We start from the raw sequence: 24,783 nt of genomic DNA, 5'->3' as shown, positions 1-24,783 counted from the left end.
GGAGGGTAATAAAAAGATGCTATCCAGTTGCATCATGGGAAATGTAGATGATGATCAAGTGTTTTTGAAATTTTACCCATAGATCGCAACCTACTGGAAGTGCAGTACTAAATTGCTGGAGTGCACCTTTCATTTTTTTTAAATGCTAAAATACACAAAATACACGTATTTTCAACTCTAGCAAAAGTATCCTGATGTTTTAAAATGGATATTAGAGATGAATTCTTCACTGAAATGCCACAACACTTTTTTTTTACATTCAAACTCAAACAACAATAAGGTGGTGAGGAGAAAAAAAAAATAGCTCGAAGGAACGTATCACCTACCACTCCGTTGCTACTTTGAGTGATTCAAGTCATAAATGAGAAATTCAAAATTACTCAAAAATGACTTGTTCTTTACGGTGTAAAAAGCCTGCGACCTCTCGTACGCTGTGGAAACACACATGCAATACAAACACGCAAAAAAGGATCAGCGGCCAACGGCTCAAGAAAGAACCGCTTGTGTCGGCTCCAGCAGCGTCAAGTGTCATGCTGAAAATGGCATGAAACATGCGTGGACACATCTCTCAGTTCGGCTACAGTTGACTCGAAAGACTATATGAAAATATAGAAAAAAAAACCTCTGCTCTTCAGACACACACACTAAAATACCACATCCCTGACAGTCCGCTGAGGATGACTCTGTGTGGCTATGAAGGCCTTAGATTCTGCTCTACAGTATGTTGCCAACAGCGAGTACAATTCTTAATATCAAACAAGGGATTTAACCTGAGTTAATACAACAGTCTGTACGAAATACTAGTACATTTATTTGTTTGGAAAAAAAAAGCTGTGTTAAACAGACAACTGTAAATTTGAGTAAGTCTAGATTTTCACATGATAGCATGGAGAGAGATGCTGGAAATCTATTCTCTAAAGCACTTGTTTATTTACATATAAACTCTAATCCCCTTGTGAATAATTTCCACACCTGACAAAGAAATTACTTCCATCCTCGAATAAGCCTCCATCTTAAAAGAGCAGATAGGTCGGCTGAAGGCAAAAAAACAAACAAGGAAAGGAAGAGTCTTTTCTGTTCTCAGTTGTCACTCCTTTATCTGACCTCCTCTGAACTCAGGAATCTAGCTCTAGTTAGCATCTTTTGACACATTTAGGCTAGGATGATGAGTCCCTCGCTTCCCGTCCTTTTTCGCATCCCCTTGTCTTTCTCTTTTCTCAGAGAGAAAGGCAGAAAGTGAAAATGGATAAGGGAGGAAAAGTACACGGCTGGCTGAAACTACGAAAGGCCACCCTGTTGCCTCAGAGTGGGGAAAAAAAGACCCAAACGCAATGCAAACCGCTTCAGCTCTGTCGCAGAGCCCCGTCCAGGACCCTCCTGGGGTGGGCCCCTTCAATGCCCTGTCACCGTACAGTAGGCTCAGACGTGAGATAACCGCTTGGAAAGCCAACAGAACACGGTTCAGGTCACAAGATGTCGTCGTAGTCCAGCAGCTTGGAGTGCTGGCGGCTCTTCCACAGGCGGAACAGACGGAAGTCAAAGTACATCTCGATCATCTCTTTGCCTGCAGCCAGGTGAGACAACACAGAGAAAATATTCAAGATTACACAACGATAGCCTACTGGGAGACCCTGAGCTCACCTAACATAACCCACTATAGCATTCTGTGATTATTATTGTCCTAGACACACTTCTGTCCATTAGTAGTTTGTTACTTTAACCATATCAGTGTTTTCGCACTGGTCATTTAGGAAGAAGCTCCAGACTCAAGCCTACCTCCTCCGTTGGACCCTTTCCAGTCCCAAATTGGAGAAGTAAGTGACGACTGAAATTGTGTATGCCAGAGATTATTATCAGGACACAATAGATTAGTTTGAATAAGCCCCACGACATCCACCAATAACACCAAGCTAAACAATACAACCTAAATATTTGACTCTAACTAACTCATAGAGTTAGGTAACATAACGCAGGTTACGTTAGCTAATGTTAGCCAGTTGCGCTAATGTTGTTAGCACGCTAACATTAACGTTAATTGTCTCAATTTCAATTATGATTTTTGCTTCAAACGATTATGGAAACTATAGATCTCGAAGTGCCACTCTCCTTTTTGTAGTATTCTCACGTTATGTCTTTTCGCCCGGTTTGGCAGGTCATTCAACCTAATGTAATCAGGTGTTTAGGAAAAAATGGTTTACTGGAGGTCAAAGTTCTTCATAAATCTAGCCTCTTCATTTTGCTCTCAAAGCGCATCAGATATAAAAAAAGTAGGCTACAAAATTGTCTTTCTAAATTCAGAATGTTTATGGTATTAAATAATCCTGATCTCAATAATTCACCAAAATAATCGTGACTATGATTTTTGCCAAAGACAAGCAGCCTAAACTATTAAATTTTTTTCCTTGCTGTTGTGCTAATATTGGCGTTGGCTTGCTAACGACATTAGCACAGCTAGCTAATGTCAGCAAACTCATAGTGCACGTCATTTGCTGCGTAACGTTACGGTTACATTGAAATATTAAGGTTGTGCTGTTCACCTTGGTGTTATCGGTAAAGGTCGTGGTGTTTGATACAAGGTCTTAAATATACACTCAGTAGGTTAATCGGTACTTTAACGACTAACACCACAAAACAATAAACTGTGCAATAAAATACAGAGGAATAGAAACGATATTTACTGATGAGGAAACACACATGATTTTCCATCTGAACACAATGTAATGGGGTGATGGAGACTATCCTAGATGAGCCTGTAGCTCTTCAGCTGGACACCATTGGATTTATCACAAATCATGTGTACTGCTTATTATTAAGAAGACGCTCACTTCAATACAGCTCATGTTACTGTCATGAAACGTGCATCTATCCCAGGAAACCATGTCTGCTGTGTGTTGTTCCAGTTAGACTTGTTTTCTATTTAGGTTATGATGGTATGTGAGATCAATACAAAGGTACTCAGTGACTATTAGATTATTGATGGGAATGTACGTGTCATCAATTTAGCTTACAATACTGTGATTGTGGCAGGTGAGAGATCTGGGTCACTGAGCTGGGGATGATTTTCTGTTATGGCGTCATCAGTCACAGCATTGGATTTTTTCAAAATAAAGGACATGCTTGCTGATTTTAGGAGGTCATCCTAATGCTGATTTTAGGAGGTGGGGAGCCCAACATGAAACGGTACAGCTATAAACTTAGGTTGACTTTTTTTTTTAAATTGCAACTTCCCTGGAAAAGTGAATGTTATGAATGTTATGTTATGAAAGTGTTATATTGTAGATTTTTCTTTTAAATTAACATTAATATTTTTTGAAGAATAGCCGGTTGGTCCAGACTGAAATATTTCCACTACATGATGGGTCGCCAGACATTCATGGTTCCCAGATGATGAATCCTACTGACTTTGGTGATTGCATGAGGTGATCCTCTAGCGCCACCAGCAGGTCAAAGTGAAAAATATCAACATCTATTGGCTGAATTGTATAAACTTTGATCCAATGATTAATTCTAAATTAAATTTAAAACACTTCTTGTGTGTCAGCCTTCAACCTCCCCTATCTACCTCAAATGCTAAACTACAGTTAACAAACGTACACTTTTGTAATTCTTCACATATTTTGCTAATGCTGCTACTGTTTTTACTGTTTGCAATGCTTTGTGTGTTGTTTATTTCACTTCTATATGTTGCTAATGTTGCTCATTGCTGGTTGTATTTAATGTGCAGCCCTTTGAGGCTTTGTGATATTGATATTTAGCGATAATAAACTTTGACTTGATCACATCCAGCACAGCGATATGAATGAAAAACAATACGTGCTGATTGCTTCTTCACAGGTTGCACGTGTGGAGAGAAACAGGAAGAATGGTGGCTCAACAGAGGATGGGAAAACACACGGAGGGCGATAATGACATTTTAATAGGAAAATAATTAGCATTGCATCGATAGATGTCGGGAAATTGAGCGATGAGGGATGCCGAATTTACACCTGTATATTTGCTCATGTTCTCTAATGGGCTTTCTCCACGGCTAAGCGGCTCACTGCCATTGATTAATGGCCGCTATTAACATTCAGCGGGCATACAGGTGAGGCTGCATGTATGTTTTGTGTGTGTGTTTGTGTGTGTGCAACCCCTTTGTGAGATGAACAGAAATGTCTTGCAGGAAATCTAGCATGCGTGAGTTTGCAAGTATTTTGCAGGTGCGTGTGTTGTGCTCTTACCCTCTGCAGACAGCTCTAGTGGGGACTTGAAGTCGACCGAGGAGGGTCTCACCAGCCTCTTCAGAGTCTCAATCAGCTGCGGGGGAGAAAGAGGGAGAGACAGAGAGGAAGAGTTACTAAGAGAGGGACTGCTTCATTCCAAAAGCCATTGGGCGTTCTGAAACGGAAAACAAAAACCAACCGGTGCGGGGAGGTCCTGCAGCACTTTGATTCATTCCATTACGGCACTGCAGCTGGAGTGCACGTGAAAAAAAAAAAGGTCAATGTGCCACTTACACTGCAATAGCTTAGTATAAGTGAAAGGCACTCATGGTAATGTTTTCTGTCCGTATAGAGGCATCCGTGAGAGTGGTTCTGTTTGGGCCCTGGCAGAGCAACTTATCACACAGGGAGGTCAACAATTTACCTGTCCATATCAGCTTTCCACCTGTTCAAAAAATACTATCTTAACGAGACAGATGATTCATCGCAGCATCATCAGCAGCTCTCGCTGGTTTTGGGACACTGACCGAGCTTCTCTAGTCTCCATTTCAGTGTTCATTGGAATTGATCCCCAAATCTCAAGCCTCACAGTGGACTCATGTGCTTTTACTTCTCATTTGTTCTTTGAGAGTTTTACCCAGCAGACACATCAACTGTATCCTTCCATTATGTGTTTATCTAGAGGCCTGTCAGACCTGATGACACCTCCTCCTCCTCCCTCTTGTTCCACCTCGTCGCCCCTGTCCCTCCTCAGTCCCTGGGGTCCGGTACACAGACAGCTGTCGTGCCATCACACATGGAGCCCAGCGGCCAAACGGCATTTTCAGGTTTCATCTCCAGAAGCTTATGCAGTACATCCGTCAAGTTCAAAGTGGAATGATTTTTTTTTATTTACCTTTTTTTATGCTTTTTGGTATTCTTTTATTGAAAGCATTTGTCAGAGTTTCAACATAAACATGTCTACATTTATGGGCAGTTCAAAAGAGGGGAAAGGAGAAGGCTTTAGACGCATTTGCAACCGAAAAGTAGCTACTTTCATAATTCATCATCTCACTGCGTGAAGGATGCATTTGATCTTTTTCTACATGACAGAAAATATTGAAAACTATTTGGTCATATTTTGCAAAGAAATGTATCTTTTTGCTAAAACATGCAAGATTGAAGTTATTCCTTGAGAGAAACTTTGAGCTCATTTCTGAAGATTTCGAGGCCCACTTTCCTTTAATACTTGGAACATTTTCAGTTGCTGGGACATGGACACTTGTTTTCAGTTGTCCTTTTTCGTTCTATACGGTACAGCTTCTTTTTTTCAAGGTTTTGTTCTCTTTGTAATAATATCACTGTGTCATTTTGGGAAACTTTATTTTCTTTCTTGCCAAGAGTGAGGTGAGAAGATTGATATCACTCTTGTGTGTGTGATAAATATGAAGGTAAAGCTAAAGCTGATTAGCTTAGCATAAAACACTGGAAACAGCTAAACTCTGATTAAAAGGTAACAAAATCTGCCTTCCAGCGCCGATATGTCATGTCTGTTTCATCTGTGGGGTTTTTACATGGGGGTGTGTCTCTGACTATTTCTTCTCTTATCGCCACTGAGAGGTTGCCAGGCAACCAGCTGGTCTTTATAATGTTGTATCTCTTACCATATGGAGGATGAAATATGTTTAAGCCATAAAAAAAACAAAAAACAGGTGGGAAGAAAAAAATAATTTGTGTCTCATACAGAGGTTTAAGGGTACGTCGGTATCAGACGTTGAAGGGCACAGGCCAAGTGGCGGGATTTGAGTTTTAAGTGAGAAAAGGTTGATTGACACTATAATCTGCAGCGGATTTTTTTTATCCTTTTTTAAAGAAAACACATCCCTACATGTAAGTGTAAGTATTTGCAGGGTAAGATGGCTAGTAGAGCTGTGAGGACTGATGCTGGGTGGAGCAGCCAGTCAGTCCGTCTATTAATAGCGGCTGTCCAGCTGAGCTTGCAGCAGCGCAAACAGGCAGCAGCCTCCCTGCTCATCCCCTATGTGACTTGTACTGAATCACTGTGGAGAAGATGCCAAATGTCACAGAGCGCTGCTGGGACTTCTTAACCGGGCACGAGGAAACAATGTCTGTTGGAAATGTGCAACCCTGTTTCGAGGGAAACAATTTTCTCTTGGCTAACGGTTGCAGTTTAAACGCGTGGTTAACAATGTTAATTAAAAAATATATATGCTTGGAGAACGTCAGGTTCGGGGGTCTCGGGATCACCTCTCTGCTGTTTGCAGACGATGTGGTCCTGTTGGCCTCCTTGGATTGTGACCTCCAGCATTCACTGGGGCGGTTTGCAGCCGAGTGTGAAGCGGCGGGGATGAGAGTTAGCACCTCCAAATCTGAGGCCATGGTGCTCTGCCGGAAACCGGTGGATTGCTCCCTCTAGGTGGGGACGGAGTGGCTACCTCAAGTGAAGGAGTTTAAGTATCTCGGGGTCTTGTTCACGAGTGAGGGTAAGATGGAGCGGGAGATCGACAGGCGGATCGGTGCGGCTGCAGCAGTAAAGCAGGCGCTGCACCGGACCGTCTTGGTGAAGACAATTTACTGGTCGGTCTACGTTCCTACCCTCACCTATGGTCACAAACTCTGGGTCGTGACCGAAAGGACAAGGTCGCGGGTACAAGCGGATGAAATGAGTTTCCTCCGTAGGGTGGCCGGGCTCAGCCTTAGAGATAGAGTAAGGAGCTCGGACATCAGGAGGGAACTTGGAGTCGAGCCGCTACTCCTTCGCATCGAAAGGAGTCAGCTGAGGTGGTTCGGGCATCTAGTTAGGATGCCTCCTGGACGCCTCCCATTGAAGGTTTTCCGGGCACGTCCAACTGGGAGGAGACCCCGGGGAAGACCCAGAACACGCTGGAGGGATTATATCTCCCAGCTGGCCTGGGAACGCCTCGGGATCCCCCAGTATGAGCTGGAACATGTTGCGGGCGAGAGGGAAGTCTGGGTCAGCCTGCTTGGCCTGCTGCCACCGCGACCCGACCCCGGATAAGCGGAGGACAATGGATGGATGGATGGATATGCTTGGTTATGTTTAGGCAACAAAATTACTTGATTATGTTAAGTAAAATATCATGATCGGGGTTAAAGTTTAAGTTTGTTTGTTATGTCCTTTAAAACAATTTAATCTTGACTTCTGGTGTCACACAGAACTTGAATCTTGGTCTCCTGGGTGAAAGTGTTTGTTCGACCATTTCCTCCACTCATAGTTCTTCTTCATGCGGACTTCCACGAACTATGATTGGAAAGGTGTTGATGTTACCTAAAAATGTTTTCCTACGAAACATAATTGATTGTTGTCTGGGAACATAATTTTTCGGAAACCACGCTGAAATGTGCTACATGCAGCATTTAATACCTTAATAGTGGCCTTTGTTTAGCTCAACTGTGAAGGGGAACCAGCTTTATCTAAAAGAGGCTTGAATTTGAGCCACCTTTAGGTTGTTTCCTGATGCGCTCCCAGTTGCTCTGTAAATATTTTGTTACAACATTATACTATTAATACAAACTCAATATGTCCTGTATGTGTTTCAAATTAAAAGCCCTGTAGTGTTAAACATATTAAATTATAAATATCAATCTAATTCTCTATTACTAACATACGACAGGCTTTTAAAATCAGTTTTGTGTTGTTTTTTTTCTCTGGAAGTGTCCTGACCTCCCTTACAGCTTCACACTGCATTAAACACTTCATTTCTAAGCATCAAGGTCAAGCATACAAGCATATAATATGCATGACATGGCCTTTACCCTGCACCTTTCTCTGATATCTCGTGACTATTTTCAAATGCATGCGCTTTTGTAACGTTGGTAAAAGAAGCTGCACATTTTGACCACCCGAGTGCAGAACAAGGGCTGGTACAGCGGTAAGCAATCACAGGAAGCAGAGGTACAAGTTGTTCAAGACGGGGCTGAATGAGAAAGTATGAATATTTCAGTGTGTGGGCACGTTCCTGTGCATACGCTGTATGCGAGTGTGGCTGCATATAGCAAGAGTGTCAGTGGGGGTGGAAGGGGGTTGTGGCTGGTCCACCGGAGGAGGCATGAGTGTGTTGCCAAACATGTGAGCCTGTAATTGCAGCGAGGCCGAGTGGCTTTGGCCTAATTGAGTGGGTGTCAAGGAGTCTATTCTCCCTGTCATTCCAAAGTGCTGTGTGTTTGTGTGTCCTCCCCCTTGCCTGCGCTCGACAGCCGGATCAGAGCTGCAGCCAGGCAGCAGAAGGTCGTGGTTGAGGCATAACTCATAAACTTGTTCGAATGATTAATGAAAAAAAAATCTTTATCTTTCGCATGCACAAAAAACTGCTCCCTCTTTAGTTATTTCACCGCGCATTTGCAAAAAGTGCGCCCAGCTTTAGACTCGAAGCAAACAGATTGTTTAAATGATTTATCTACAAGGTTCTATACACAGCATATGCCTTTGAGAGTGTGTGTGTGTGTGTGTGTGTGTGTGCATATTTGAGAGTTTGTGCTGCATGTAGACATTTAAGTGAACCTTCGCATAGATGAGTGTGGGAGTCTCCGTTTGTTCTCCCGGCTTGTCACAACAACAAAAAGGACGACTACCTTTAGTCCATTAGCGCTCCCCAGCACATAGCAGCCCATGATGTGGATGAGGTTGGGCTTCGGGTTCAGCTTGCTCATCAGCCTGCCGAGCCGACACCAGAACCTGGGAGGGAACGAGAGGTTACGGAAAACGACAACTAATGGGCGAGTTGGTAAGAAGGTTAGGGTCAAAATGGAATGATGAGATGAGCGTAAGCGCATGATGGTCACACTTCTGGTTAAAGATTTCCATCAAATGCTTTTACACCACCTGCAATCATTCAAATGTATCTTTACGTGAAAAGGTAAAAGGAAAGCTGATTTTTTTAATCATGCATGTTAACACTATGAGTCTCTGTATCATAATAGTTATAAAGACAAATCCCTGCAGATCTCTGGTTACACCCACAGAATGAAGTCTTACTGGATCATGTCGTCTTCCTTCTCCACCTTTGCAAAGGTGGCCACTTTGTTCTTTAGCAGGTACAGATGGCCTGGACCTCCCTGTGGAAAGGTATGGATTGTGTTAGGTATGAAAGTCACCTCATTCCTTCATGTGTAGTAGAATTAAAATAGTCTGAAGAACTGACTGTCCCAAAACACTTTGGACCAGAGAGGAGTTTTTAAAAAATGACACCAGAAAATCAAAACTTTAACATAGAAAAAAACAAGAAAGAGCTATTATGCCTTCTCAGCAACTGATATCATGAACCCGAAGTGTGTGAGTAAAAATGTTACAAAATTCCATCCATTATTGACAAACTTGTGACAAACTTCATCTGAAAAATGTATAAGACTGATGGCATTCAGACTCAGCTCATCACTGAGATCCATCAGCAATTTCGCTTCCATGTGCATAAGAATGAGCTGGTACTGATTCCCCAGATTTCATCTGATCTGGATGACGCAACCACATAATACAGAAATATTTACTTGGATAAAGGAATCTCACAAATGCCTTCACAATGAAAGAAACGCCTCCTTAATAGAAGTTGTTAGCGCAGGGGTGGGCAATTAATTTTTACCGGGGGCCGCATGAGCAACCCGAGCACTGCTGGAGGGCCACATCGACAATATTTCAATTAAATTTTGCTCAATATTATTTTTGATATACCGTAAGATAAATAATAATAATTTCATTTAACCTAACTTGACTTTATACAAAAGCAGATTGCTTTTGATGGTTTTATTTAAACTCTTAATCCTTAAATATTTATATTAGGCTATGTGAAATTGAAATAAGAAAACAAAAACAATCATTGAATCACTGCAATTTATTTTTTTATTAATATTAATATTAATTTATTTTTAATATTATTTTATCTCTGGGGGTGTGAAGTTTGGTAAAAAGTCCTTGTTGGGTTTGCAGTTTTACCATCAACGCATCAGCCTCCCTTGCGTGCTCTTCATCAGACAGATTCCGGTATTTATCCTCGTGCTTCGTCGTGTACTGGCGATTCAAATTATAATCTTTAAACACAGCAACCTGTGTACCACAAATTAAGCACACGGCTTTACCTTTAATTTCTGTAAAGAAATACTTGGCAGTCCATGTCTTGTTGAAAACACGGCATTCGTCATCAACTTTTCTTTTTTTAGCGTGAGCGGACATCTCGGGGGTAACCGGGCATCACTTGTCGCTGTGCACCTTCACTCACATATGGGGTCAGATCAGTCTCAATAATCGCAAATGCACACAGATAGACTCACAAATGCAAACAGAAAGATTCACAAATGCGCACAGAACAATTCACAAATATATTCGATTTACAAATGCACACAGAAGGATTTACAAATATATTCGATTTACAAATGCACGCAGAACAATTCACAAATACATTCCTGCATTTGTATGTATTTGTGTGTGGATTTGTATGTATTTGTGTGTGGATTTGTATGTATTTGTGTGTGGATCGCACTGCATTCATTTGCAAATCGCTTCACATTCGTGTATGGATTTTTGAGACTGTTCTGCCCTCGCTGGATTCACAAATGCGTTTTTTTCAACATAGACCTGTCTGTAGCCAATCAGATGTCAGCCTCATTTTCAACCAATCACATGAGCGCAGCTTCATACATATTCATACATATTGTAGCCGTCTGTGTTCACCCAGAGCTCTACGATACCTCATATCAGTAGAGACCGGACCAAACTATGTGTGTGTAAACCATATGGTACAAACAATGAGGCCACGAGGCTGCTAGCGTAATGCTGCGGTTCACACCAAACACGATTCGCGCCGCGTTAATCGCGCCGCCGTTCTCGCCGGGGGACTATTTGTGTTCATTCGCGTGAATCGGTGAATCGCGCTGGACACGCCGGTGAGGGAGCGCGGCTTATCGCCCTGATAGCCGTTCAACTGTCCGCCGTCAACTGTGGAAAAAATAACCTCTATTTCTGCTTAGTATGTGTTGTGGAAGTCCCAGATATCACGGGGAACCAAACGCCGTCATGTCTGGTTCATAACATAGTCCGGAGGAGCTCCGTGGATTTCATCGAACTGTATTCTGTATTCCTCATATCAGTAGAGACCGGACCAAACTATGTGTATAAATGTTATTTCGGAGTTCCTTTTTGTTGGTTTATTGCCGTTAAATCATAGCCAAATCAGTTTATGTTGTGTTCATACAGCTGTGGTAAACAGCCGACGTGTGGCTTGCTAGACACAGTGAATACAGTTCGATGAAATCCACGGAGCTCCACGGAGCTCCTCCGGACTAAGCCGCGCTCCCTCACCGGCGTGTCCAGCGCGATTCACCGATTCACGCGAATGAACACACATAGTTTGGTCCGGTCTCTACTGATATGAGGTATCGTAGAGCTCTGGGTGAACACAGACGGCTACAATATGTATGAATATGTATGAAGCTGCGCTCATGTGATTGGTTGAAAATGAGGCTGACATCTGATTGGCTACAGACAGGTCTATGTTGAAAAAAACGCATTTGTGAATCCAGCGACCGCAGAACAGTCTCAAAAATCCATAAACGAATGTGAAGCGATTTGCAAATGAATGCAGTGCGATCCACACACAAATACATACAAATCCACACACAAATACATACAAATGCAGAAATATATTTGTGATTTTTTTTTTTACATATATATAAATCGTAATTTATTTATTTGTGCATTGGAATGTATTTGTGAATTGTTCTGCGTGCATTTGTAAATCGAATATATTTGTAAATCCTTCTGTGTGCATTTGTAAATCGAATATATTTGTAAATCCTTCTGTGTGCATTTGTAAATCGAATATATTTGTGAATTGTTCTGTGCGCATTTGTGAATCTTTCTGTTTGCATTTGTGAGTCTATCTGTGTGCATTTGCGATTATTGAGACTGATCTGACCCCATACTCACAGGTTACGCACGGACATACGTCCATAAATAACACGTTTCAAAATAAAAGCAGCACAGTTGTATTGCACGCACGACATAGATGTTTTTTTTAATTTATTTTGTAATTTGTGATTGCCGCTGTTCACCTTCACTCACAATCACGCACGCGCATACGTCCACACGGAAGTAATACAAATAACGCTTTTCAAAACAAAAGCAGCACCGTTGTATTGCACACTCGACATAGATATTTTTTTAATTTATTTTGTAATTTATGATTGGCCTCACGCGGGCCGGACAGGGACGCACAAAGGGCCGGATGTGGCCCGCGGGCCGTAAGATGCCCAGGTCTGCAGTTAGCGGATGGGACATGGGCCAAACTAAGTGCATGTTGAATACGTTTTTCCCAAAGATGGTTTCAGTCATTTTAGGTAGCTCTGATGTAAGTTAAAATGTTCACTTTTCTGATAAGTTTGGTTTTAATTAGTTATGTGATGCTATAAAAAAATAATAGACATCGTGATTGACAGCTGGTCTGAGTGACGGAACCGGAGGCTCGGGATATTGTACGAGAGAGAAGATGCAACTTTAACTCTCTAACAACTCTGTTGAATAGAACACAAGTCACTTTGATCATAAATATATTTTAGAGATGTCATGGTTAGTTGTTTGTGTCTTTCTAGCTAAACAGCTTCGGTAGTGCTAAAAGCTAGGTGCTCGACTCATGATTGGCCCGGGCCGGTGTGAGGGTCGGCACTCCAGATACCCACATGTATAACTATATATCCATTTCTCAGACAGGTGCTTCATGTCCCTCACTCCCTAACTGTCCATGCTGGATCTGTCCCCGTTGTTTTAAGGCATTAGCATGACTGCATCCAACTAGCCAAACCTGTCTAGAGAAGCTTTGCATGTACTGCTTCCCTTTACTGCTAGTCTGCTGTCTGATTGTGAGGTCAGGTTGATCTGATATCTGCTCTTTCACCTGGAGTTTCTTCACAAAAGTTCTCCTCTCAAACGGGTCTTGGAGAAGAAGTGCTCGCGCTGGCGCTCGCCTGTAGAGACTACTCCTGACGAGAACGCGCAGCTTGGGGCAGAACGAATTCTGCCCATCGCTGAATCTATTTCAGGACGCTAATCGGCTAAATTGTATGTCACACATTTATATCTTTAATCAGCAATTGGCTAAACTGCTTCATAGACCCGCCTCCTGTGGGCGGATTCTCCAGCGCCCCAGCCAGCTGAGACATGTAGACAGGCGGAGAGGACGTGGAGGAAAAGCATATATTTTGCGCAGATATCATATTTTACAAATATTACTGGGTGCATTCTACGTTTCAAAAACTAAAATATATATATATATATATATATATATATATATATATATATATATATATATATATATATATTTGTTTGTTTTTTTTTCAAGGGGGGGGGCACTGGCCGCCACTGCTAAAGACCAAAGTTTCTGGCTGGATTTACTAAAACAAGCTCTATATTACATTAAGGAAGGATCAGATCATCCTGTGTACAATCCCCCACCTCTCCTCCCCCAGCTTAGAAGAAAAGCAACGTCACACCCTGATTGGCCTAGAGGGGAAATGCACCAAGCTGCTGTCAATTCTTAATGAGCAGCCAGTCCCCACACCCTGCACAACAGGTGATCTGAAAAATCCTCCAATGAACTCAGGGGAGTTGTCACATTCTGCGAAAATAAATTGAGAAATAGGGAAATGACAGTATCAACGAATAAGGATTGCATTTGGCTGTTATTTGATATCAATTATGCCTAATATATTTCATCAAGGCAGCAGGAGATGTGTTACTTTATTCATCAGGACTGTGAATGAGAGCAGCATGCAGGTGGGAATCACATCAACAAAAATATTATTACAACTCAGCTCATTATGATGAAATGTTATTTCATATTTCTTATTTTTACAATAACAGTTTTCATTTTGATTTCACAAGAGGCATTTTTATTTGAAAAATTCCCTTTGTCAAAAGTCTGTTTTATTTATTTCATAATGGCATTTTTTGTAATTAAATAATACTAATATTTTTTTTTGTCACTATTCAGTGACAGTGGTGTTGTCACCACCACCTCACCAATGACATCAGCCAATCACAATCCTCCTGACTCACTACCAGTTTACCGCTCTAAAACAAGAGGCCTAAACGTTATACGTTGGCCTGTAGATATATTAAAAGCTAAAGCTAATGGAATGGATTTGTTTCTTATTTAAGCTGCCAAATGCAAATATTTGTCACAAATTAATACATAAAACATATTGGTATCTTTAGCAGCTGATATGAGTCTATCTCTTAATCCATAACTACTAGTTAGACAGAAGTAATCTGATTTATTGAGAGCCAAGTCTAATTTATAGGACAACGTGTCAATGATGTCATAATCTTGCCCCGTCTTTGCTGTCACTCACCTGACAGAAAATGAGCATGTTCCAGATTTTACAGCCTTTCCTGTAGGCAGTCAGCTTCTTCTCGATCTCCTCTGGGAAAGGGACAAGCAAAAAGAAAGAGAGAGAGAAAGGTGTCACTTTTCCCACTCAGCCGTAATGAAGAGACACATAAATTGGCTGTCTATCCAGACACACACACACACACACACACACACGCACACGCACACACACACAACACACACACACACACACACACACACACACACACACACACACACACACACACACACTGAGTCATCTCTGCCCTCCAGCAAGCTGAAACTTATTCCACCCTCATCTTTTACACTGGGAGAGTTATTTTCACTTGAGAGCTAATAATAAAAAGAAAAAAAAACGTAGATGTCACACTCACCGAGGATGTCATCAAACGTGGCATGTTCATGGTCCTTTAAAGGGAAGATTAAAACTGAATTATTATTTAATTTAACCCTACGGACCAGAAACTGAATCAAATTGAATGAACCTGTTTATTTTCTACACAGGTTTGTTCATTTACAGCCATTAATCAGATATAATTTAGACATTATTCTACGAGTTCGGTTTTTACTCTTTCACAATTACAGTACATTAGCTTTTTGAAGAGTGACTTACAACAACAGCAGAATTGACTTATTTTCCTCAATCATCAACATTACATCCCTATTTCCTAGAACAGTGGATCCTAACGTCCAATCACACCCTGACCCTACTCTCTCGCTCTACCCACTTACACACCGTTTTGCACGGTTTCATGGAGGGTCCGCCATATAAAGTGCCATCCCAAACCAATAAGCAGGGAGTGGGAGTGGGTAAAAAAAAACTCCAACAGCGAGGCTACATTGGTACAGACACAACCAGCTGACCGTTTGGTTGCATTAAATGTTGTTTAATACATTTAATACTGTATATAATACTGTACAGGTTGCTGAACTTAACTCAAATATATCTAGAAACTCTAGAAAACGGTAGATGTGTTGATTTGAAAAGTATTCATATACAACATATGTTTATTATTTTTTACCCCTGTCGACAGCTACAATCCTATAAATTATATCTTGTGCAATATTGACTTACAGTACAATCATTTTGTGTAATAATTCAACTGGTCAATACCGTGGATTACTCTGCAATTAACACCTATTATTTATACTTTACAATTAAACTAATATTCTTATCTTTCAGGGATAGGAAGTTGCCCTAAGAGTCTAAAGCCATGCTAGTGACTGTGTGATGCTGAGCTTACTCACATTTCTGCTTTGACCTAAATGCTAACATGCAGATATTTAGCAGGTTTAATGTTTACCGTGTTCATGATCTTATATTCGGTGTATTATTTTATGTTTGTCAACATACTAGCATTTGCTTATTTGTTCTAAGTGCAGCTGAGGCTGATGGAATTGTGATTAGTTTTGGAGGTATTTTTTAGGTATTTGATCATAAACCAAAGTATTGGTATCTGGCGACCATGAATTTCTCTACCAAATTTGATGGCAATTCATCAAATGGTTGTTGAGACATTTCAGTCTGGACTGAACCAAGAGACCGACATTACCATCTCAAAAAAAGGCCAAGTGCTCTGTTCTCTTTCCTGGAGAAAAACACTAGCAACAGATTGTCTTTATATTTCCATCTGAACAGACAAAGACCAGGGTGCCACTTAGCAGACCATCAAAGCCAATGAGTCTGTATATCTCTTCAGACAGGCACCATCTCACGAGAGTGACTGACAGTGTTCTTCTTCACTCAGATGAAAATGAACCCTGCCTTCTTGACTGAATGAATTTATCACTCACTGGCAGTGGAGGCTGGCCAATAGAGGGCCATGGGGCGTGGCCCCAACTCAACCACCTCTCCTTGAGCCACAAAAACAAAAGATATAATAATAATACATTTTTTTAAATATGGAATGTACCCAGTAATATTTGTAAAATATGATATTTGCGCAAGATATATGCCAGGGGTCACCAATTGGTGGACCGCGGTCCGGATCCAGACCCAGACGCCGTTGTATCTGGACCCAGGACCTAAAACCGATAGATAATTGAGAATTATTGAAATTTTGACGGAACGCTTCTATTTTAACCGGCGAATCTATTCCAGCATTTACGGCTTGTTACTAAAATAAGATGTCCTGACGTGCATATCGAAGTGTTATTTACTGCTTTTTTTCATGTTGGAATAAATGTTAAATATTTAACTGCAAAGTAGTAATGTGTGTTTGAATCCTTAATTTGTTTGCATTAAATCATACTGGGATGTTTGCTTAAATTGATTGGATACCTAGAACATTTTCCACCAGCCGCCACTGCTCACTGGGCTAAAGTTGGTCTTCGCTTCTGATTGTCAAACTGGAAAAAAATAATGCTGTCTCTTCTTGCTATTTTTATTCACTTTCACCTCAGCTATTCAGTGAAATCTGAGGTATCCACGCCATTCTACAGTTTGATGATTGCAACAGATAGATCGTACGGATGTCAATCATGGCTTGCGTGGCGGCTTCGCAAGTGGTCTTCGTGATTCTTCAGTTCATTTTGTTTGTATGCCCTCTGGCGTTTCAGAAAATAATGCAAAGAATGGTGAGTAGCGTCACGTGAGAGGATTTACCAACTCAATTTAAAGCTGCAGGGCATGGACAATACAGTTCAATTAATTTTACAAAAGCTTTTTGTTATATATTTTATTTTTTTAAATTTAGAAATGAGAGAGGAAAATGTATTTATTATTAGAGTATGTATTATCTGAAATTAGTCCAGATCAATTTGAAAACTGACAAAAACGTTCTTTATTTGATTGGACAGTTGTTGACAACATACAGACGTTGATACAACTGCTAGGCTACTTCAATTATATGGGACTAAATCATAATGTCAGTTAGCCATTATTGGGATGTACTGCATTAGGAAATTATTTTTTAACTGGACCTTGTTGAATTTTAATTGAATACACCTGGTCTAAAGGGTGTGGCTAGGTATCAAACTTTTCCCTGGCACCACTATGAGGCCAAGTTGGTCCCTCATTGTTAAGGATGTAAGATTATCACGTGGTATTTTCATTTTTCCTCCATCTAAAAATATTGCTTTCGTTTTTTTTGCAACCAATGAAGGACTAGATGAATCAATACAGCAGAAAATGCCTTAAACCTAGACAAAGGGGTGGCTGCTACTCACATAAAGAATGGGGATGATGGAGGGGTCATCCCTACGAATGATGTTCGGGACATATTCAGCCTTTGGGACCTTGGAGGATACCAGCTGTGGAAAATAGGACACAGAAAAAAACCTTCATACCCCTGGCTGCATGATGGATATATTTTGGTTGACTTTGAAATCAACTTTGTAAATTGATTGCGGAGATCCACACCATGATTTTAGGTGGGATGAAGTCCTCTCCATCACAGGCCGTCCTCTCCATCTCCCTCTCCTCCTCCCAGTCAGCGTCCTCGTCTGGCCCTTCATCTAGAGTCCCTGAGGAGCTCTGAAGCTCGCCACCTGGCTCATACACACACACATAAACAGGAACAAAGGGTGAGATGAAAGGATAACACACAAACAAGATTAGAGAGGAGCGTGCTCCATTTTAAAAGCGCTGCACCTGTTATTTCATTTTTTTCCAGCAAAGAGAGGAGAGTTCTAATCAGACAGCAGACGAGACAAAACAACACAATAACGCTCTCCTGATGCATCCAGACGGCTACGACACACGGCAACAGGCAGATGGACAACCGGGTTGAAAGATGAGGATGGCTGAGTGGATGGATGGCAAAAAGAAAAGAGTGGAGACATTCAGATAAACTGTAGACACACAATGACAGTCGAAAACTACAATAACAGAGGCGCAATAGTCTTGTTTGTTCAGAGGGTTCCTAACTGACTGAAATTATGTATTAAGTGTCAGATGCCTTAAATGCTAAGGAAAGGCACTTGGAAAGGTGCTTCATTGCTTCCTTTCCTATCTCCTTTCGCATAGAGAACACTGGACCATCCTTTAGCAAAGTAAAGGAGATGATGCCATCCCACAATTCCTTGAGGCAGCAACGTTTAAAGCAAAGCACCATTCGGCTGTCAATAACATCCTCCGTCGCGGTTTAATTTTATGGATAAACTGAAAACATCCTTCTTAGGAGGTGAGGTTCTATTTTGAACAGGAATCCTTACTTGAATTGTACAGCATTGAGATTGTCACTGTACGTATTTTCTACAGTTGATAAATAAAGTTGCATTTAAAAAAAACATCCGCCGTTGCATAGTGTAAATGCCGTCTTTTCCTAAGTCCTTATGAACTCTCATTCACATCTTTCCTTGACCTCATGATGTTTTCCATCGACGTCAATGAAAAGTGATTAAGAAAAAACATCGGACATCATCTTTTTTGTCTATTCAACCTATAGTCGAGTGCCTCTATCCATCTGTCTGTGTGTTTTTTGTCTGTAACAGTGATCATTTGCATGTTCTGTATATGTAGTTGTATAATCTATGATGTGTTTCTATGTGCATTTTTTAGTTAATACATGCATCCAAAGTCATGTGCTTATGTGTTTATGTGTGTGTATAAGTATGAGCATAAAAGCGTGTATATTCTATGTCAAGTAACTACTTTATTTTATATATTACATTACAGTCATTTAGCAGACGCTTTTATCCAAAGTGACTTACAATTCAGATTCTATCACATTTCTACACCGTAGGCACAGCTACGGGAGCAATTTTGGGGTTAAGTGTCTTGCTCAAGGACACATCGGCTGGCGACCAGCGGAGCCGGGGATCGAACCGCCGATCCTCTGATTGAAGGACGGCCCCGCTCTCTACTTAGCCCCCAGTCGCCCATATTGTACGGCATTTTGTTTGTGTGTGCATGAGTGATTAAGGGAGCGTCCACTCACTGTCTCTGGAGTCATGCAGTGAGTCAGGCTTGACGGGTGTCGGGTCACTCCATGAGCGGCTGAAACTCTTGGCTCGGCGGTCGGCAAAGGCTGATGGAGTTAGGGGGGGAAGAGTGTCACTCTACCACACACACACAAACATTCTCTCAAAATGATCATCAACCCCAGAAATCACGGGTTCCATCTTGTTGACCCGGTGTGTTTAACGCCCATGTTAACTGGCCTTAGCGGTTTATGTTTATTAAGGTAAATCAATAATAGTTGATTGAAAATATATTGTGTTGGAATGACAATACTGTTTTGTCATTTCAATCAAATATTTTTGTCCAAATAATTGATTAAAAGTCTTGATTAAAACTTTGAGAAGAATCATGAAGAAAAAGGTCCAATAATCCGTTCACGGCTAAGCTACAGTGTTGCTATGTATAGCCGGTGTTTTTTTAACTGTTTCCTGGTGAAAAGGGGGTAAAACAAGCCTGGGGGACCGGGGGGTAGGGATTTGAGTTTTCCTCGGATCGGTTTTACGCATGGCGCAGGGCGGCGAATTTTGGATTTTTACTGGCTAAGGATTCTATCAATCAACACCAGTCTACGGCCAGTGTCTGAGACTCTGACGCTGGAACAACTGGTTCCAAAATGATGACCTCGCCTGAATTCTCTGTACTGAAACCTCTATAACTGTTTTATTCTTTACTATATCAAAGTAAAAATTTGCAGAGAGACGCCTGACCTGTTGTGCTATGATTTTTAGGCTAGCCAGGGCCTCACAAAAAAAAGACGAACCTGACAATTTTCAATTTGAGCTGTGTGCCATCTTCATTTACTATTAACCAGTAACATATACACAATATTTACCCATCTGAACAAATCTCACAAGTGTTTCTGTTATTAAAAAAAATAAAATTATTCAAATAGACCTTGTAGTTAGAGATCTACACTCTCTTGAGTATGGGTATGCAATTTTCGAGCAGAGACCTAAAAATAGGCTTAGGGGTTCAGACTGAATCCTTGTCTAAACTTCTAAACCATATTTATGCAAAAACATTACGTTTTTTTCTTTGTCAAAAAACAGTTGATGCGCTAAATGACATATGGAAACGCCTTTCCCAAATAATTTCTGATGTAGCGAACTTTTAACTCACATGACTGATCAGCTGTTTCGCTGTCAGCATCTTTCTGGTTGTATATTGATATCCACTCCGTTCGTTACTGGCAGATTACAGCCATGCAGTCTAGCCTTTTTTCACTGGAAGCCTAATTTGCATTTCTTTTTTGCAACTTTTCAAAAGTTGAAATAGAGTCATGGCTAGAAATAGAGAAAACAAACACGTGCAGATGTTTTCTGGCACTCAAATTCACCACTGTTATATCAAATGGCCTTTGAACATTTCAGCACACGATCAATATCATGAAAAAGACAATTCTTTTTCTAAAGCAAATGTGGCAGACACACACTGACATACACACACCGGTGTAAACACTTCAGTGAAGACTGACCAAATCACCATCGATGTGGATTTTAGGGATTATGTTTCAATGGCATGTCTGATTCATAAACATACTCTTGACACAATATTCTTATAAACATGCCCAGCACTGCTGCTCCATGCATAAAGCACAAATAAATTCCAATGTTATGGTTCACACTGTTGAGCATTAATTAATGCATGAAAATGCACTGACATCAGCATACTGCACATACATGCACACTGACCGACTGGAAGACTTACTCTGGACCTTCATCCTGCGGCTGCCCACCATCCTGAGCTGCTTGCGAAAATTTCTACCATTTTAGGGAAGAGAAGAAGAAGACAGAGACATCAAGAATGAGGAACAGAACAGAACAGGAAAGTCTAGTCAGAGCAGTGATAAAATCATTGGTACCAATATCAGCTCTGAGTCTCCAGTATCATACGCTAATGTGTTAGAATACATGAAGCTAAAGCGTACCTCATGTATTATGAAGTATCTATTTATTTTTAAAAATAAATAATACTTTGCAATACTCTAATAATTTGCCAGAACAAAAGTATTTCATCTGCTGCACAATTAAAAGTTTTTACCCTTTCTATTTCCTGATTCAAACAATGATGTTAGCTGAAAATGAGGTACATCTTGCTTTATTTATATAATGTGAACCTTGACAGTTTTATCATCAGTTATATTTGTCTACATGATTGTAACTTCCTATTACTTTTTACAGAAAAAAGTAAAATGTATAAAATAACGCGTTTGTATTTTACCTTTCTTATTACAAACAATTCTCCTCGACGAATCGCCACCTTAACGTGGTGGAGGAGTTTGAGTGGCTCAGTGATCCTGGGAGCTATGTTGTCCGGGGCAGTAGCCCCTGGCAGGGTCTCCCAAGGCAAACAGGTCTCAGCGGAGAGCCCAGACTAAGAGCGGTTCAAAATAACCATGATGATAAGCAGCCCACGGTCTTCAGCCACCTCGCCCGGACCAGGGAAACCAGGGCACCCTCCCGGAGCCAGACCCAGGAGGGGAGCTCGTCGGCGAACGTCTGGTGGCCGGGCCTTCAGCCCATGGGGCCCGGTCAGGCTCAGCCCGAAGAAACGACATGGAGCAGCCACCCTGTGGACACACCACCCGCAGGGACAAGCATCGGGGTCGGGTGCAATGCAGACCGGGCGGCAGGTCAGGCCGGAGGCCTGGACGAGCCGATCGCCGGCAGCATAGACTAGCTCTAGGGACGTGAAACGTCACCTCGCTAGCGGGGAAAGAGCCGGAGCTGGTGCAGGAGGTGGAGCGATACCAGCTAGATATAGTTGGACTCACCTCCACACACAGTACTGGCTCTGGAACCAAGCTCCTGGAGAGGGGTTGGACTTTGTCCTTTTCTGGAGTTGCCCAAGGTGAGAGGCGCCGGGCGGGAGTGGGGATACTCACGAGCCCTCGGCTGAGCGCCGCTGTGTTGGAGTTCTCACCGGAGAATGAGAGGGTTGCCTCCATGTGGGGAGCAAGGCTCTGACTGTGGTTTGTGCTTATGCACCAAATAGCAGTTCGGAGTATCAGGCCATCTTGGAGTCGGTGGGAGGGGACCTGGAAAGGGCGCCGCCTGCCGACTCCATAGTTCTCCTGGGGGACTTCAACGCTCACGTGGGCAAAGACGGAGAAACCTGGCAGGGGGGGGTTAGGAGGAACGGCTTGCCCGATCTGAACCCGAGTGGTGTTTCGTTATTGGACTTCTGTGCTAGCCACGGTTTGGCCATAACAAACACCATGTTCGAACATAAGGTGGCTCATCAGTGTACCTGGTACCAGAACACGTTAGGCCGGAGATCAATGATCAACTTTGTAATCGTATCATCTGATCTGCGGCCGTATGTCTTGGACACTTGGGTGAAGAGAGGAGCAGAGCTGTCAACTGATCACCACCTGGTGGTGAGTTGGATCAGATGGCAGGGGAACCGGTTGGACTAGGAACGTCTGGCGGAGGACCCTGTCCGGGAGGTCTTCAACTCCCACTTCCGGAAGAACTTCTCACACATCCCGAGGGAGGTTGGGGACATGGAATCCGAATGGACCATGTTCAAAGCCTCCGTTGTGGACGCGGCCGCTAGGAGCTGTGGCCGAAAGGTCATCGGTGCCTGTCGTGGCGGCAACCCAAGAACCCGGTGGTGGCACCGGAGGTGAGGGAAGTCGTCAAGCTGAAGAAGGAGGCCTTCAGGGCCGGATGCTAAAGCTCGGGCATGGGAGGAGTTCGGGGAGGCCATGGAGAAGGACTTTCGGTTGGCCTCAAGGAGGTTCTGGCAAACCATCCGACGGCTCAGGAAGGGAAAGCAGGGCCCCCCCCAGGCTGTTCTCAGCGGGGGGGGGGGGGGGGGGCTGCTGACCCGGACAGGGGACAGAGCACTTTGAGGAACTCCTAAACCCGACCAATATGTCCTCTGCAGAGGAGGCAGCACCTGAAGACCTAGGGGGGGCTCACCCATATCCCTGGCAGAGGTCGCTAAGGTAATCAAAAAGCTCCTTGGTGGCAAGGCGCCGGGGGTGGATGAGATCCGCCCTGAGATGCTGAAGGCGCTGGACACTATTGGGCTGTCTTGGCTGACACGCCTCTTCAGTGTTGCATTGGGGTCGGGATCAGTGCCCATGGACTGGCAGACCGGGGTGGTGGTTCCCATTTTCAAAAAGGGGGACGGAGAGTGTGCTCGAATTATCGGGGTATCACACTACTCAGCCTACCGGGGAAGGCTTATGCCAGGGTACTGGAAAGGAGGCTCCGACCGTTTGTCGAACCTCGGATTCAAGAGGAGCAGTGCGGATTCCGTCCCGGCCGTGGAACAGTGGACCAGCTCTTTACCCTCGCAAGACTACTGGAGGGGTTCTGGGAGTTTGCATATGTGCTTTGTGGACTTGGAGAAGGCTTTCGACGAGTTCTTGTGGGGGGTGCTGCTGGAGTATGGGGTGCCAGACCCGTTACAACGGGCGATCCGGTCTCTGTACGACTGCAGTAGGAGCTGTGTCCGCATTCTCGGCAATTAGTCAGACATGTTCCCAGTGGGTGTTGGCCTCCGCCAGGGCTGCCTTTTTTCACCAGTCCTGTTCGTGACTTTCACGGACAGGATATCTAGCCGCAGCCAGGGAGGGTGGAGAACATCAGGTTTGGGGGTCTCGGGATCACCTCTCTGCTGTTTGCAGATGATATGGTCCTGTTGGCCTCCTTGGATCGTGACCTCCAGCATTCACTGGGGCGGTTTGCAGCCGAGTGTGAAGCGGCGGGGATGAGAGTTAGCACCTCCAAATCTGAGGTCATGGTGCTCTGCCGGAAACCGGTGGATTGCTCCCTCCAGGTGGGGACGGAGTGCCGACCTCAAGCGAAGGTGTTCAAGTATCTCGAGGTCTTGTTCATGAGTGAGGGTAAGATGGAGCGGGAGATCGACAGGCGGAGCGGTGCGGCTGCAGCAGTACAACAGGCACTGCACCGGACTGTCTTGGTGAAGAGAGAGCTGAGTCAGAAGGCAAAGCTCTCAATTTACTGGTCGGTCTACGTTCCTACCCTCACCTCTGGTCACGAACTCTGGGTCATGACCGAAAGGACAAGGTCTCGGGTACAAGCGGCCGAAATGAGTTTCCTCCGTAGGGTGGCCGGGCTCAGCCTTAGAGATAGGGTAAGGAGCTCGGACATCAGGAGGGAACTTGGAGTTGAGCCGCTACTCCTTCGCGTTGAAAGGAGTCAGCTGAGGTGGTTCAGGCATCTAATTAGGATGCCTCCGGGACTCCTCCCACTGGAGGTTTTCCGGGCACGTCCAACTGGGAGGAGACCACGGGGAAGACCCAGAACACGCTGGAGGGATTATATCTCCC

At 43.0% G+C, this 24,783-nt stretch overlaps 1 protein-coding gene across 1 annotated transcript in view; it reads right to left on the bottom strand.

Moving 5' to 3' along the window:
• Positions 1-1,466: 1,466 nt before the first annotated feature.
• The window catches only part of nsmfb (NMDA receptor synaptonuclear signaling and neuronal migration factor b), a gene marked incomplete at its 3' end in the record, with an annotated part of 69,587 nt that continues 46,270 nt past the window's right edge, over positions 1,467-24,783 (bottom strand). The window contains exons 6-15 of the mRNA XM_079161248.1: positions 21,186-21,238; positions 19,456-19,545; positions 17,937-18,064; positions 17,744-17,827; positions 14,950-14,983; positions 14,559-14,629; positions 9,199-9,278; positions 8,796-8,898; positions 4,221-4,296; positions 1,467-1,564 (exon numbers count right to left, since the gene is read on the bottom strand). Coding sequence (XP_079017374.1) covers positions 1,467-1,564; positions 4,221-4,296; positions 8,796-8,898; positions 9,199-9,278; positions 14,559-14,629; positions 14,950-14,983; positions 17,744-17,827; positions 17,937-18,064; positions 19,456-19,545; positions 21,186-21,238 — 817 coding nt within the window. The remainder of the gene's footprint in view (positions 1,565-4,220; positions 4,297-8,795; positions 8,899-9,198; positions 9,279-14,558; positions 14,630-14,949; positions 14,984-17,743; positions 17,828-17,936; positions 18,065-19,455; positions 19,546-21,185; positions 21,239-24,783) is intronic.

This window comes from Pholis gunnellus, assembly GCF_910591455.1.
Source record: "Pholis gunnellus genome assembly, chromosome: 6".
Taxonomy (NCBI): domain Eukaryota; kingdom Metazoa; phylum Chordata; class Actinopteri; order Perciformes; family Pholidae; genus Pholis; species Pholis gunnellus.
The sequence above is the reverse complement of the archived record's forward strand: the minus strand, read 5'-3'. Positions and strand labels throughout refer to the sequence as shown.